The 15312-nt window shown below is 31.8% G+C and overlaps 1 protein-coding gene across 1 annotated transcript; it reads left to right on the top strand.

The window, feature by feature from the left end:
- The first annotated feature begins 13424 nt into the window (after positions 1-13424).
- On the top strand, positions 13425-13841 carry LOC122592210 (glutaredoxin-C9-like). The gene has a single exon (XM_043764408.1). The coding sequence runs from the start codon at positions 13425-13427 to the stop codon at positions 13839-13841; it is 417 nt and encodes a 138-aa protein (XP_043620343.1).
- Positions 13842-15312: the final 1471 nt, after the last annotated feature.

Here is a 15312-nt window from a genome sequence, read left to right as displayed (position 1 = left end):
AAATGTATTTTTTTTGCGTGCAAACTACAGTAACAGGCTGTTTGTAATATTTGGGCTGTTTTAAATGACTTTGAGAATTTGTGTTTTTTGGGCTACAAGTGTCCATTGTTATAAAAAAAATTTTCCATACGGCTGACCATATTATATCATTGATAAGTATATACAAAATTTTCGACTTTTTCATTTTAAAGCAAATGTAAACATTTGTAAAAGGTATTTCACAAATATTTTTTTTGAAAGGCAGCAACGGATAAATGGCTAACATCCCCTACGCGGATGCGCCCACGCCGGTTCATCTCCTGGCAATGCCCTAAAGGGTTTGCTTCCCATGTGTTAGATGGATATAACATTGCTAAGGCTCCCTCACCACATTTGCATGTGGCAGGATTCGAACCTGAAACCCCTAGGAGAAAACCACTTTGTGGAAAACCCCCTGACTACTGGACTAACACCCCAATGGTGTATTTCACAAATTAAATTAAATAACATGTGAATTGGTACGTTTTTTGTTTTCCTTTCAATTTCTAACTTTTTTTATTTTTATCAACTCCTTTCTTAAATTATTATGTTTTTATTTTCGAGTTTTCTTTTTCTTATTTTTCTTTAAGATCATTTTTAAATAACGTATTTTAAATGACTTTGAGAATTTGTGTTTTTTGGGCCACAAGTGTCCATTGTTCTAAAAAAAATTTTCCATACGACTGACCATATTATCATTGATAAGTGTACACAAAATTTTCGACTTTTTCATTTTAAAGCAAATGTAAACATTTGTAAAAGGTATTTCACAATTATTTTTTTTGAAAGGGAACAACGGATAAATGGCTAACATCCCTACACGCGGATGCGCCCACGCCGATTCGTCTCATGGCAATGCCCTAAAGGGTATGCTCTCCATGTGTTGGATGGGTATAGCATTGCTAATTCGAACCTGAAACCCCCAGGAGGAAACCACTTTGTGGAAAACCTCCTGACCACTGGGCTAACACCCCAATAGAGTATTTTCACAAATTAAATTAAATAACATGTGAATTGGTACGTTTTTTGTTTTCCTTTCAATTTTTAACTTTTTTTATTATTATCAACTCCTTTCTTAAATTATTATGTTTTTGTTTTCGAGTTTTCTTTTTCTTATTTTTCTTTAAGATCATTTTTAAATAACGTAATATGTCCCGAAGCAACACATAACGTAATGTGTCCCGGAGCAACGCCCGGATAACATATCTCGTTATTATATAAAACAAATGTCTCATTCCTTTTTTGTTTCTCAAATAATTCATAATAAATATTTTTTAACTCTTAAAATAACTATAACATCCCTTTTTATTTCAATTAGTTTTACATCAATAACCTTTTATACTCGTTGTCGTCACTGTTGCCACCACCACAACCTATTGTTGTCGTCATCACGCTACCGTATTACGCGAATATCCTTTTGGTGTATTTTAAACCCAATGTATATTTTGGTCCGAATCTTCATCAACGAGTATACCTACAAAGATTCTTTATCATCATTTCCTATCTATACTTTTATATTTTATCTATATTACATAATAAAGAGAATACACACTGTTAAAAGTTACACAGGGGAAAATATCCAAAATACCCTTTCCATAAAAGTGCAACCATCATATAAAAAATCACTTTGTAGCTATTCACATACAAACCTCTATTGGAGCCACCGATTGTTTTCCCCATTCTTTCTTTTGCATGCATGTTCTGTCAATTGCATCCACTGCAACGCGTGGGTACCACGTTAGTACTATATTATAAAAGAATAGCTCATTATTTATGGAAATGTTAAAACTTGTGTAATACTTACACATAGCACCCTTAAAATGGTTTTATTTACACTTTCACTTAACATTAATAATTAATTACACTATCAATCATTTATCTATCAAAATATTTCCATTAACTATTTACATCAATTACTTTAACATCAATAACTTTCACCACTCGACACCGTCTCTGCCACTAACAATCGCCCCCACCACCACACCATCGCCGCAACGACTACCACTACATTGCGCGGGTACAGTTCTAGTTCAAAATAATAATAATCATGATATTCTAGGTTCCATTTTATGATTACAAGATATAAACTCTCATGCCTTACTGTTCATTTCAATTACTATTACTATTAATTTTAAAAAGGTAAAATATATTCGATTCTCCAATCTTTTTTTTAAACCACTTCAGAGTTACCTGAAAAAATCTCATTATAGTAGTCAACATGTTTGTAAGTGTAATCTAGAGGGGGGTGAATAGATTATACCAATTTTTAACTTCTTTTTGAAAACTTATAACTAGAAAACTAAGTCTTGAAGTTTAGTTTGTGAAAGGATGAATGATGAGACAATATAAATTAAAACTCACAACAATTTAAAAGATAGAGTTAGAGAAATATCACCAAACATATGAACACGGCAATATATAGTGGTTGGGGCGAATGTTAACGAATTCGCCTTAATCCACTCCCCGATTCACTAATCGAGATTTGTAGCACTATTTCAAACCCGATGAAGAATCCGTTCATACAATCTTGACACTTCAAGATACCAATAATTCCTAACCACTAGGAATCAACCAACTCTTGACACTTCAAGATACAAGCACAACTCTAGCCACTAGAGTATACTACAATCACTCTCACAAGAATGAATGTGTTCAACCAAATTTGTAGGCTCTCACTATTACACTTAATAGTATCCTCACTACAAATTTTCTCTCTTGCCAATATAGATTTAGAAAGGAAGGTTTTAATGATATTACAACTATAAGCTCAGTGATTAAGAAGCAAGAGGTGCCTCTAAAAACTCCCAAGTGTTGAATATATAGAAGGAAGAACATTTAGAGCCGTTTGAATCGACGGACGCTGCATCATCCGCCGATGTTCTTGAGCCTCTCAAAGTCCAGGAATCTTTCCTTGAATGACCCCCACAAGCATGAGCATATTACCTTCTTCATGTGTTCTTGAATTTGTAGCATATAAAGAGAAGAAAATGAAGGCCAAATATGGAGAGTTTTTGTAAAAGGTGAAGTCACAAGATGGAATAAGAAAAGAGAGAGGATAAGATTTACTATTGGCATATTTAATCAAATTTCTAGATGTTGACTCACTTCTTTAAAAACTTCAATTTTGACTTTGACCAATTTTGACTTTTCTATACTTAGAAAAAATATAGCCTCAAGTTTTAGTTAAAAATGAAAGTCATTAATTTTAAAATCCGACAAATTTAAACCTGTTAAAATGATGGTATAAGATAAGGAAAGCAAGTTTTAAGTCTTGGAAAAATCGTACGAAGGCTGGACGACAAAACTAGAACCTGAAACCGGAACAAACAATCTGCGGACAATGATGATCATCGTCCGCCAAAGGAGAACATCATCCGCCGAGGCTGCTGCTACACCAAAACTTTGCAATGCACAAACTTTGGTCGGGGAATAGCGTATGAATGCTTAAATCATTATTTATAGCAGTTTAGAATGATATGCATATTGTCAAACATTATCAAAACCAAAGAGATGTCTTATTTATCCATTTATGCTTAAAATGCACCAACAATGTTTTATAAAAAAAAACAAGTCTCATCACCACTTAAGGGTGTATTTGGTACGATAGATAGGTGAAAAAGCAAATGAAATTGTCTTGCCTTGTTTGGTTGCACCGGAAAATGGAATCGAAAATGAAAAAATGAAATTGAATTTCATTTTCTTCTTTCTCTACAAATTGTAGAGAATGGGTGAAATGAAATTTATTTATTTTTTATGATGTTATATGTATAAATTTTAACTATTAATTAAAATTTTGTATTTCACTTGTATACATTTTGCTGTTTGTATCAAATGACAAAATCAATTTTTTTTTTCTAAATATTCATTCTCGTTTCCATTACTTTCATTCTCTATTACATTTTCATTTCTTATGATTTCTTCCTACTAAACGCCCCCATATCCATATATATCTCTTTGGTAGCTAGTAAATCACATTCTGCAAATACATGTGTGTCAATAGGGTCTCGTAAGGCTAAGCCTAGCAATTTTGATGCATATTTTAAGAAAATCTGGAAAATTTTTTTTATGTAAATTGATATACTTTTAATTATATTATTTTCTCGTTGAAAAATTTATATACATACTTACATAGCCATATAAGGGTTTTATTACTTTATAAGGCCTTTGCTTATAAGGAGAGAAAGTCCTCTCAGCTTTTTGACTGTCACGTCAGCATCACATTACTTAAGACTCCCCTCAGAATTCTTATTGTCTATAAGACAAGATTCTTGGAACTTCTTTTCACATTTTCAATTATTTTATAATTTATCTCACACACATAAATACACATATATATACACTACACATATATAAAACAAAATTTTTTTGCAGCCGCCCCCACATGCTACCCCACATTCGAGTATCCTTCGCAGTCTCCATGAGGACTTCCGCTTGAAGACGCAACCCAAAGACTCCCCTTACCAATAACGTCATCCGTCCTTGTGGTTGAATACGCTAGTTTATGACTCTTAGACCATTCTTAAGGGTAGGTGAAAATCATAGGTGAAGGAAGAGGATTGTATCGGTGAACTATTACAGAGGTGAAAGTGAAAGCTAAGTGAAAGAGGAAGTTAGTGAAGAGTATCACCGAAGTGAAGAATTGCATGTCATCATTTCCTCTGTCTTTTTCATGTTTATTGCAATATTTAAATTTGAAATATATTAAGAATGAAGACAAGAAGACAAAAGGAGTGACACATGAGCTGTTGTGCAATATGTAGTATTTCTAGATTAAATATATTGTATTTTTAATGAAATAAAAGTGGGGACCAAATGATAGGTGAATGATTAAAGAAAAAATGAAAATGTGAAAGAGGTGAGAAGGTGATGCTGATATGACATAAAAAAGTGTAGGTAAAAAAGCTAAGGCCTAAAGGCTCAAACGGCCTCTTGGATCACTGTGATATGACTTTATTGCTCCGGCCCTTTTCAGTTATTTAAACCCTTCCCAAAGTGATGGGGTAAAGTAGACGTTTCAAATTGCAATGATATTGAAAGGACGTCTTTAGAATGGTTTGGGCCAAAAAGTATGGTTTTCTTCTAGAAATAGAAATCAAAGAATCCAAATAGTATATAAACTTTGCTATACAAAGAACCAAACCTAAACATAAAATACAATACTTTTCTAAGAATCTTTTTACTAAAACATTGGGACTATACTTTTAGGACTATGGTGTCAACAATTAAGATACTTGGTAGAAATGAATGTTTGTTCGTTCACCTTTTTGTTATGACAGTACATACCTTCTCATAGTCAATGTAAATTTTGTAAAAACATTGTCTTTTATTATTCACACAAAATTGTATACCTTCCAATAATTAAGTAGGTATAGCCTATGTAACTATGTATAAATATGCTTTACAATAAATAAATATATATATATATATATAAACTCACAAATGACGAAAACAAAAGCTTTATAGGTTTTACCAAGTAACATTTAGAAGAATTTGAAGAGTAATATCATATATCTATATCTATATATATATATCATATATCATTTGTTTGGTCATCCCATATGATTTTGATGCTATTTTTTACTGTAACAGGAAAATGCAAAAAAATATTCTATCATAATATTATCGTACACTGTACACGCTATATATTGCACGTTTAGGAAAATGATATATGTCACATTTTTTATTATACTAAAAACAGTTGCTCTAATAACTTATTAACCGATCACAACTCAATTTTTTTAAATTTTAATTTTGACTTATTTGAAAAAAAAGGCCACTGCCAAGATAAATATAGATATATAAATATTAGTATATCAAAACTACACAAAATAAAGAAGCCCGTTTTCAACTCGATTACTATAGATATGCAGAAACAATATAACACAATTTTTTTATTATATTAAAATACAGTTTTTCCAATAGCTTATTGACTAATCGTTATTCTTGATTTTAAAAATTTTTCAACTTTATGATATTAGATTGGATAATTATGAATTATAAGTGTAAATATATAATATCTAATATAGACAAAATACACCGTATCAACTCTAGAAATCTCAAACACAATAAGAACTACATGTCCCTATCTTAAATCCAACACCATATACAACAAAAATGTTAATTTATGATTATCTTACTTGAATCCTAAAATGGATAAGAATCATGATCAACGAGACTTAATAATCTCATTGTGTTACATTTTAAAAAACCGTAACGCTCTCGTGTTTACTAAAAAACAATAATTTTAAAATTGATCATTTTGAAGAACTAGGTTTCACCTCTGGTTTTACTTTGAAACAAATTCGGAATTTTAATGTTTATAATCTTTCGAAGTTTGAGAATAACACCTCAATATGTTTGTTTAGTTCTCTAATTACCAGTTAAACTTATGCTCCATTCTTGATTTTATTTTAAAAAAAGAGATCGAGAAGATTGGAAAGAGAAAGAAAGTAAAAAAAATATACATCAAAAAATACATTATTGAGTTGAAGGGAAAAGAAAAGAAAAATAAAAGTTTTACAATTATGTCTCTCTTAATATTTTTTTTATAACATTGGTTGGATGGTATATTAGTAATTTTGAATAGGTTATACCTTCCAAATCATCCCACTTTTCCTTTCTATTCCTTAAAAAAAAAAACTCAAGAATACACAAATACAAGTTTTCTTTTCTTCTCCTTTCTTATCCCTCAAAATAAAAACTCAAAATGAATTATATATTACTGTCATTGCTACTTTTTATTTTTCTAGTTTATTCTCCTTGAAATTTATATGGTGGAGGAATTAATCTAATTATGTTACATTGCTATGGCTTATGTGAGTATGTGACATCAACGTTATTATAATCTTCCTTTGCGTTTATAGCCCAAATCATTTGAAAAGTTCACCAAACTAGCCCAACAGTTTTTGAATTATTGTAGCCCAAATGATTTAATCGTTGGACCTATTGGGCCACAGTTATCTTGCTTTTTAGTCCAACTAGAAATTTGGAATAGCTCGTCTTTATTACGAGTACTAAAAATCACCAGTTATGTTAGTAACAGAGTGGTCAAAGTTACGAGTTCGGTTATGATATGATTTATTATTATATCTGATAATATTATTATCCTTTTACCAGTTCTGCCTATCCATTTGGATCCTTATCTTTATCATATATATAATATAAAGACAGAGTCCATTCCTAAAATTTTACTAAAAAACATCCTATTTAGCACAGCTATAACCTCTTCATTCATAAATTTTCTCTTTTAAATTTCGTTTATGACGTCATTGAAAGTTAAACAAACTAAATAGTTATTATTATTATTTTATAGAAACCAAACTCTACACTTATCTCTCTTACCATTCATTTTAGATCTCAAATTACAAACAATTGTATCAAATTACTTTTGAGTTTCTATTTTAACAATACTTTTAAATTTGCATTATTTTTAAATTCGAAAATCTTTCATACTTGAATAGCAATTATAACACCCTACCTGACTAATTTATTTAGAATCTCCTAACAAGAATTTGAATAACCCCCAAATTTGTTATAGAGACTATATAAATTTATTAGCATTTTAAAATTTAATAATATTATCAACATTTTGTTATATCATTTATCAAATCATAGGTGACCGGAATTACATATGTTATCGACAATTTGAAAACCTCAAACTTTTATATCGATAAATTGTTTTGAACTTTAACGGTATGCTATTATAAATGTCTACATAATACGAGTCAGCTATTTGTCTACATATCACATTTAACATTCATATCACAAATGCTATAATTATAAAAAAAATTATCTTAATATCAACCGGGTAATAGTTGTATTTAGTAAACGTTGCTTACACAATGCAATATGTATTTCATATTGACAATGTAAAACAAAAAAGGTTAAAAGGGTGGGAACCTCTGCTCACATGTACCATCTTGGGACCCAAATCGCGTACCTCATAGAACTCATACACGGTTCAATACATTCTCACACATAAAACATAATATATATATCTCCAGTTGCCTTTGACAAGATTTGAATTTATGACATTAGTCTTTATCTTGTGGTCACATTATAACGGTGCCAGTTGATCTATGATCAATTGGTTATTGACAATGTAGAATACACGTTCAGTATGTTGCATAGCGAAAATGAACTTTATCTGACCTACATGCATGTCTAATATACATCAAACAGTGTAGATTTTCTTAGGGATAAGTATCTTGTAATGTAACAAACTTTGAACGAATGTTTATAGTAGGAAATAACTAAAGTTGTGTGTATTGTATGTAAACAACTCGAAAATAATGTTTATTGTATGCAAGAAAATGTATTCAACCAATAAAAATCAGACAAGTGGCACCTCTATATGGTTGCCACGTATGTTTTCTTACATACAATAAACATTTTTTAAAGTTGTTTACATACAATACACAAAAATTTAGTTATTTCCTACTATAGACATTCGTCTAAAGTTTGTTATATTCCAGGATACTTATCCCATTTTCTTATTTAATCAAAATTTGAAACATTGCCAGTATAGTAAAATTTTTCTATTTGTGTTTTCTACGTTATAATAAACTTTAATGATATGCTATTATCAATGTTTACGTATAACCCTATATGGAAATGATAAATCCTCCTAATAATTAGTCTAATAATCTTCTAACAATCTTAAAATATGACAAGTGTAATCTTTTTATCCACTTTCATAATTTAATCATTTGATTTTGCCACTTGTCATCATGTTATAATTAAAAGGATATTTAGATTATTTAGCTAGGATGATTAATTATTTTCCTAGCTATATTGTCGTATACCACATTTAACATTTATATCTCAATTACTTTAACTATAAAAGTTATCTTAAAATACCCGGGTGCTTAAGCTAGTTTATATTAAAAGTTTGTCGATTCTCACGGTTGTAAGATCCTACATTGAAGGGCCATCACATATTCTTGTTGTCATGTTTTGACCTTTGAATAATAATCTCTTACAAACAAAACCACAATCTCTCGTAATTGTAAGAACAACAAAACCAAATCATTTTGCAAAAAACATGCTCACCAAAAACCTCAAACATTTGTTGATATATATACGTATGGATACAGAAACTCATAAGCCAAAACAAGGTCCGTTTGAGTTAAAACGAGCAGGTTCAAGCAGCATTATTAACAAAGAAGATCCAGAAATAATAATCGATTATCATGGGTATGTAAGTTTGAAGGATGTACTAACAAATTCATCATCAAATATTCAAGTGATAAATAATGACGATAATCAATTTATTAACTCTTCAAATATTTCAATAAAAAATGTCCTTGTGAAGCATGCAGCGTCGGCGTATGTTCAGTCAGCTTTTCTTGCACGACGGGATACAAATTGCTTAACGACCCTTCTAGAAAGGATTAGAGATCCAAATTATTGTGGATTGATTTGGTACATGTATGTTACCAAGCCCTTATATGCTTGTTTTAATGTAGTTTTTAATTTTTTTCATCTGTCGTATGATTGATATATGGGGTTATCATATATGCTGTTAACAGTATATAATATCGACTGCTGCATATGAAAATTGGAGGGGGGGATGGGTATTTAATTTAGCATACGTCAAATTGATGAAGAAAAAGTGTGAGGGCACAAATATGCTGTTAACAACATATCTGATTTTCCCTTGATATATAGAATTGGTCGATAGATTAAGGAGACATAGACTTTACTATATCGTAAGAAAAGAAATGAATTAGTCCAGGTTTTCGGTTTTAGCTCATCATGAGCAGGAGGTATGTAGCTAGGGCTGCGAAATAGCTAGGTGTTAGATTAGGTCAATGGAAGCTATGGTTAGATTTATGCATTTTCTAGTATTAGTTGTCAACATTATCCCTAATTTTGTACATGTGGCTTCATGTTTGATTCGTTAAATAGGTCTTTTGAGAAAGTTGGAAAAAGATCTTTTAACCCATGAAGCTCGTTTTGAGTAATATGATTGTTGATTTTTTGAATAAATTTGGTGGTTCACATATTCGACTGAATCGAAGATTGTTACGTACAATTGTCCTATCGTAGACTTAATTAAATTGTCGACGTATATATTGTTACGAGTTTGTGCTTTAACGTAAGTTGTGATTCGTATGAGTTAGCTAAAAACCAATTACATTTCCCATTTGATTATGAGAGAATTAACACACATAGTTGTCTACTCGTTAAGAATAATTAAGCAGATTATAAAGAGATGGATCCTGTTTAATCAAACCACAAATTTCATCAGAGTGCATGACATACCTTCAAACATTAAACATTGTTTTGAAAATATATGATTTATAATAAACACCGCAAAGTATTGCTTTAATTAAAATTTCCTCTGTTCTCGGTCTCCTCTATTGGGCCGAATCCACGGGTTTTGAAAAACCGAAGCCTGTCTATTATATTTCGAAAACATTATGGGTTAGCAATTAATACCTTAATTTACATAGTATTATATACAACCGTTTGCTGAAATTAAATAAAATCAATTTATATAATCCGAGTATTATTGTTAGTACATTAAAATAATTATGTTAGCAATTAAATATTATTGGTGGCAAAATTTCTTTAACTTTAATTTTAAATCGTATAAGTAGTATAACCAATTAAGCAAAACAATAGTCAGACTGGCACTTTCAACGTCTATCGGTGCCACGTACTGAAGCAGCCGGTTTTATGTCGGAATCCAATACATATATATACACATATATATATATATATATATATTACTACGAGTATAATTTATGTAACAAAAAAATAGAAATGTTATTGTTGTTGCAATTGGTATTGGCGTTGAACGTATACCGTACGAGTGCTCACGCCTCTTGGTCCTTTTTGACCACTCCGTACTCACACACACACATATATTATGTGTATAATATATATATATATATATGTATGTATTCTCTCTTTTTTTCTTTTTTCTGTTGGGATATATATATATAATTTCAGTACCATATATGCCAGTAGTATTTGCAGCAGTAGTTCTGAAATACATATATGTCATGGTCGTAGTCTTTCTGTTGAGACGGCGCGTGATCTGTTACGTGTCGGATCTTGTCTCTCTTTCTTTCTTTCTCTCAGCTCAATATTCTCGGGATTTCTCGGGATTGCTAGCTTCCTTCCTAATTAGTAAAGTAAAAGTAAAATAACTCCCAATGCCATCTTCTACGGGTTTTGGGTCCCAATACCGTCTTCGACAGTGTATGGGGAGGTTGATATGTAGACAGTCTTACCCCTACCAAAGGTAAAGAGGCTGGTCCCCCTTACTCCCTATTCTCTCTTAAAGCTTTATAAAGCTCTAAAATTGGTTAAGAACTATTGACTGTAAACGATAGCAGTTACAGTCACTCAATGGATATGCTCGCCTTTGGAATGAAGATGGATGAACAGGCACTTGAGCCTGGAACTGATGAAATTAGGGGAAAACATGGAACCGGTCACTATACCGGGGGGGCGAGACATGACCGCGACTTAAGATTCAAGTACCGTTGAAAAGACTAAAGGAACGGGGGAATGACTACCTGTAATAAAGCACAGGCTAATACGAGCCGACCAGAAGAAGCATGACCTCTGTTTCTAGAGGCATGAGCTCCAACCACTGATCCAACCCAGTTGGTTTTGCTTCCTAATTGGTACATACATTTATTTATGCATGCTACCTAGCCGGCCTGTTGATCGATAATCTATTCCTGATAGTTAATATATGTTGAATTTATATACCTTTAATTACATGACGTTATAAAAAAATTATATATGCTGCAGTGAATTGGCATACGGTGATATCGATCGAGATTAATTAATGGGTCATAAACTCATAATATACACTTAATTGAAGGGTCTAAAATAAGTTTAGAAACGGCATTCATCGGTACGTTTATCGCAAAATTTTAATTAGGGATAGTTTGCATGTATGTCCAGAGAGATTAATCAGAATTAGCTAGGGATAGTTTGGTACACCTGTCCGACCATCGGTACGTAGTTTTGGCATGGCTCGATCGAGCTAGTTTTCCAAATCAGGATATAGTGATCTAGCTAATTACAAGTTACAAGTTTGATTTGTAGACTTGTAGTATGTTTTACTAATTAAGTCAAGAAGATAAACATATATACTAGTAGTAGTATTTTTTGAACTTTAATTTTGCAATTATCTCTAATACTACTGCATGTTGTTATTATTATTTGTGTTACAAAATGCCAGTGTGATGACAAGCCAGATTTTGGATTTTTATTCACGTGATCATGTACGTGTAGGATAGAGATCGAGTATGGAATCAATGCCTAACTAGGTAATAAAGACTGGAACTTCATATACACTACGTACGTACTTTATGTTTCACCAAGTTACAAGGTTAATTTATTAAATTATTCAATTCGAATATATATAGTCAAATTAAAAATCAACATTGTTTGGCAAATATCCACACAAGGAAGGAATGAAGGATCGGATTTTAGATAGTATAGAAAAAATAAGTTGCCTTTTATCTTTTTTAATTTGTTACTGTTTATTTAAGTCAACTTAACAACTGAAATTTGTGTATTGTACATGCCCCAATTTAATTAGACTAGCTAATTGCAACAAATCTTTGTTCCTTGAGCTAGATACATACAATACAACGCCCGGTTATCTAATCAATTTAGAAATTTGATTCTCTAGTTACCGCCTGTATATATATATATACATTCCGATTACAAAATTTTTGTTGTTGTTATATTACTTCCCTTATTTACTATCAAGTAACTCGATCAGCTCCCGGCCAACTATTCCAAATATTGAGTTCTTGACTAAAGTCGCCCCAATCGATGGGTGTCTCGATCATCAGGATGTTCGCCCCAAGCCCCCAAATAAAAGGAGGTCAACGGGAGTCCTTTAATTACTACTACTATAAATTAAATAGCAGCCAAAAGCCCAAAACGTACAACTTGTAATACTCATAATATTCAAACAATAACTAACTAGTGGTTGTACCTCCTGCATCATAATTTGTCATTGTACTGGTCTCATGCATCAGAAGCTGTACGTACGTCCATAAAAAAAACTCTTATGATAATAAAATCAATGACACATGCATCTCTCATGTTTACAGTAGAAATTAGTTAGCCATATGAAATGTGTATTGTATAATATATTTCTATACATACTTATACAAATAAGCATGCTTTTAAAGCTGTTATGTATATGGGGCCCTTATCATGCATGTTATCAACAACAAAATGCATATGTATCTTCAAAAACTTCCAACGGTTCTCTCTCTATATAAACCTCTATAAATTTGATCTAAAGCCCTACAAAACGTTTTGAAGTGCATTGTACCCATAAATTAAACTCTCTCTATCTATATTTCCCTCTCCAACTCTGTCTAAAATTAAGTTATTTTTTAGAATTTCTTAGGAAAAATATGAAGATGGGTAACCCACAATCATCATCAGTCTTAATGGAAAGAACAACCGGAGCTGCCGTTGTAACCGTGGCTGCAAAAATGGAGACGGTCTACGAGAGGGTGCACCAACTAGCTAGTTGTAACGCGGTGGTGGTGTTTTCGGTAAGTGGATGTTGTATGGGACATGTAGCCAAGCAACTTCTTGTGGGCCTAGGGGTTGGCCCAACTGTGGTGGAATTGGACCGAGACACGGCGGGGCTAGAGATTCATGCTTTACTCTACCGCCTAGCATCAGCAGGGAACGAGCAACAGCAGCCCGTTCCCGCTATCTTTGTAGGTGGCAAGTTTCTTGGGGGAATTGAAACGCTCATTGCTTGTCATATCAATGGTACTCTTATTCCTCTTCTTAAGGATGCCGGTGCTCTTTGGCTTTAGTTATTATATCTATCTTCCACGTATCGTACGTGTACGTTCTCCATCAATCGTTTCGAAAGAGATTGATTATCTAGCTTAAATAAGTTTATTTGTCAATAACATACTAGCTAGCTATGTCAATTAGAATTATGAATGGCATTTTGCCAATCTAATTAATTAGATGATATAGTTCTGACACAACATGATATGTATCTCGTCGATCTGTTCGATCTACTGTATTAACAAAAATATATATAGTACAAAAATGATGTTTAAGACAATTAAGTATTTGAGTTTCTTGTACTCCTATTAACAAACGGCGTCTAGTATCCCGACCATATTTTTGGTAACCCGACCAGACTATTAATGACAGGAAGTCCGTTTTTACTATACCAGATTTGCCATTACAAGCATGGGGCACGCTATTTTGGTTGGAATACCAAAATATTGGTTGGGATACACCATCTGTCAACAAACTGGCATGCCTTTTCTTGTAATGTTAATTATTAGATCAGAAATATGTCAAAGTATAATTGTTTGATAATCATTGATCAGTAATTATAGTTGTTTGGTCAAATATATATTGGTGGGTGAGGTGAGGTTGAGAATTGCATGATATGGTGGTGGTAGCCAAATAGGAGACATAAAGGACAAGCCATGCAGATTTGGATGAGGGTACATGCAACAGTTGCCAGTCTATGTATGGTACTGTACAAACTAACCGAGTAATAACAAAGGATAGCTAGCAGCTAGGCAAACTAATTAAAAAAAAATGGTCAAACAAATATGAAAAAATCAAACTTATTAACCAGATTCAAATTGGTTATATTTGGTTATGTTTATATGGTTGAACCTCTTTTAAAAATGGGTGTGGTTCTAGTCTTTTTTGGAATTGAATTCAAACCAATGTTTTGGGGAACGATTATTTGAGCCGACCGGTTAGAACCATATATTTTTGGGATTAAGATCCGTTAAAGTTATGATAATTTTATAGGTAAGTTTGAGAGGATCTTAACCTTTAGATTGAAATCAAAGGTTAAGATTCAAAAATCAAGTTTGAATCTTGACCTTTGATTTTAACTCAAAAATTAGGATCTTCTCAACTTTACCGTTGTCATAACTTTAGAAGATCATAATCCATATTTTTAAAGGGTGCTTGATTTTTTTTGGCCCAGTGTTTTACCACTTGTTTATTATTACTTTGTTTCAAACTTTCCAATTTTCTTGTTTTTGGACGTTTCTTTGCCTGTTCAATTGGTATGATTAAATTGGTTTTGTGAGTTTTTATAATTATTGTAATGATTATGTATAACTTATTTGTTTCTTTGTAAACCATAAAACTTATAAAATTTTTAATTATAATTAATTATTTGGTATTATGTTTGATTAGATTATAATTGTATTATGACTATATATATATATATGGGAAAGATAATTTGAGACCAACTAAAAAAAGTCCAAAAAAGAACCATTGATTTTCGTAACTTACACA

The sequence above is a fragment of the Erigeron canadensis genome, chromosome 3 (assembly GCF_010389155.1).
Source record: "Erigeron canadensis isolate Cc75 chromosome 3, C_canadensis_v1, whole genome shotgun sequence".
Classification (NCBI taxonomy): Eukaryota; Viridiplantae; Streptophyta; class Magnoliopsida; order Asterales; family Asteraceae; genus Erigeron; species Erigeron canadensis.
Note: the sequence above shows the minus strand (reverse complement) of the source record. Positions and strands in the feature narration are given on the sequence as shown.

Bases quoted from the DNA above. Each gene is read 5' to 3' on its own strand.
- LOC122592210 (XM_043764408.1), top strand. From the start codon at position 13,425: ATGAAGATGGGTAACCCACAATCATCATCAGTCTTAATGGAAAGAACA.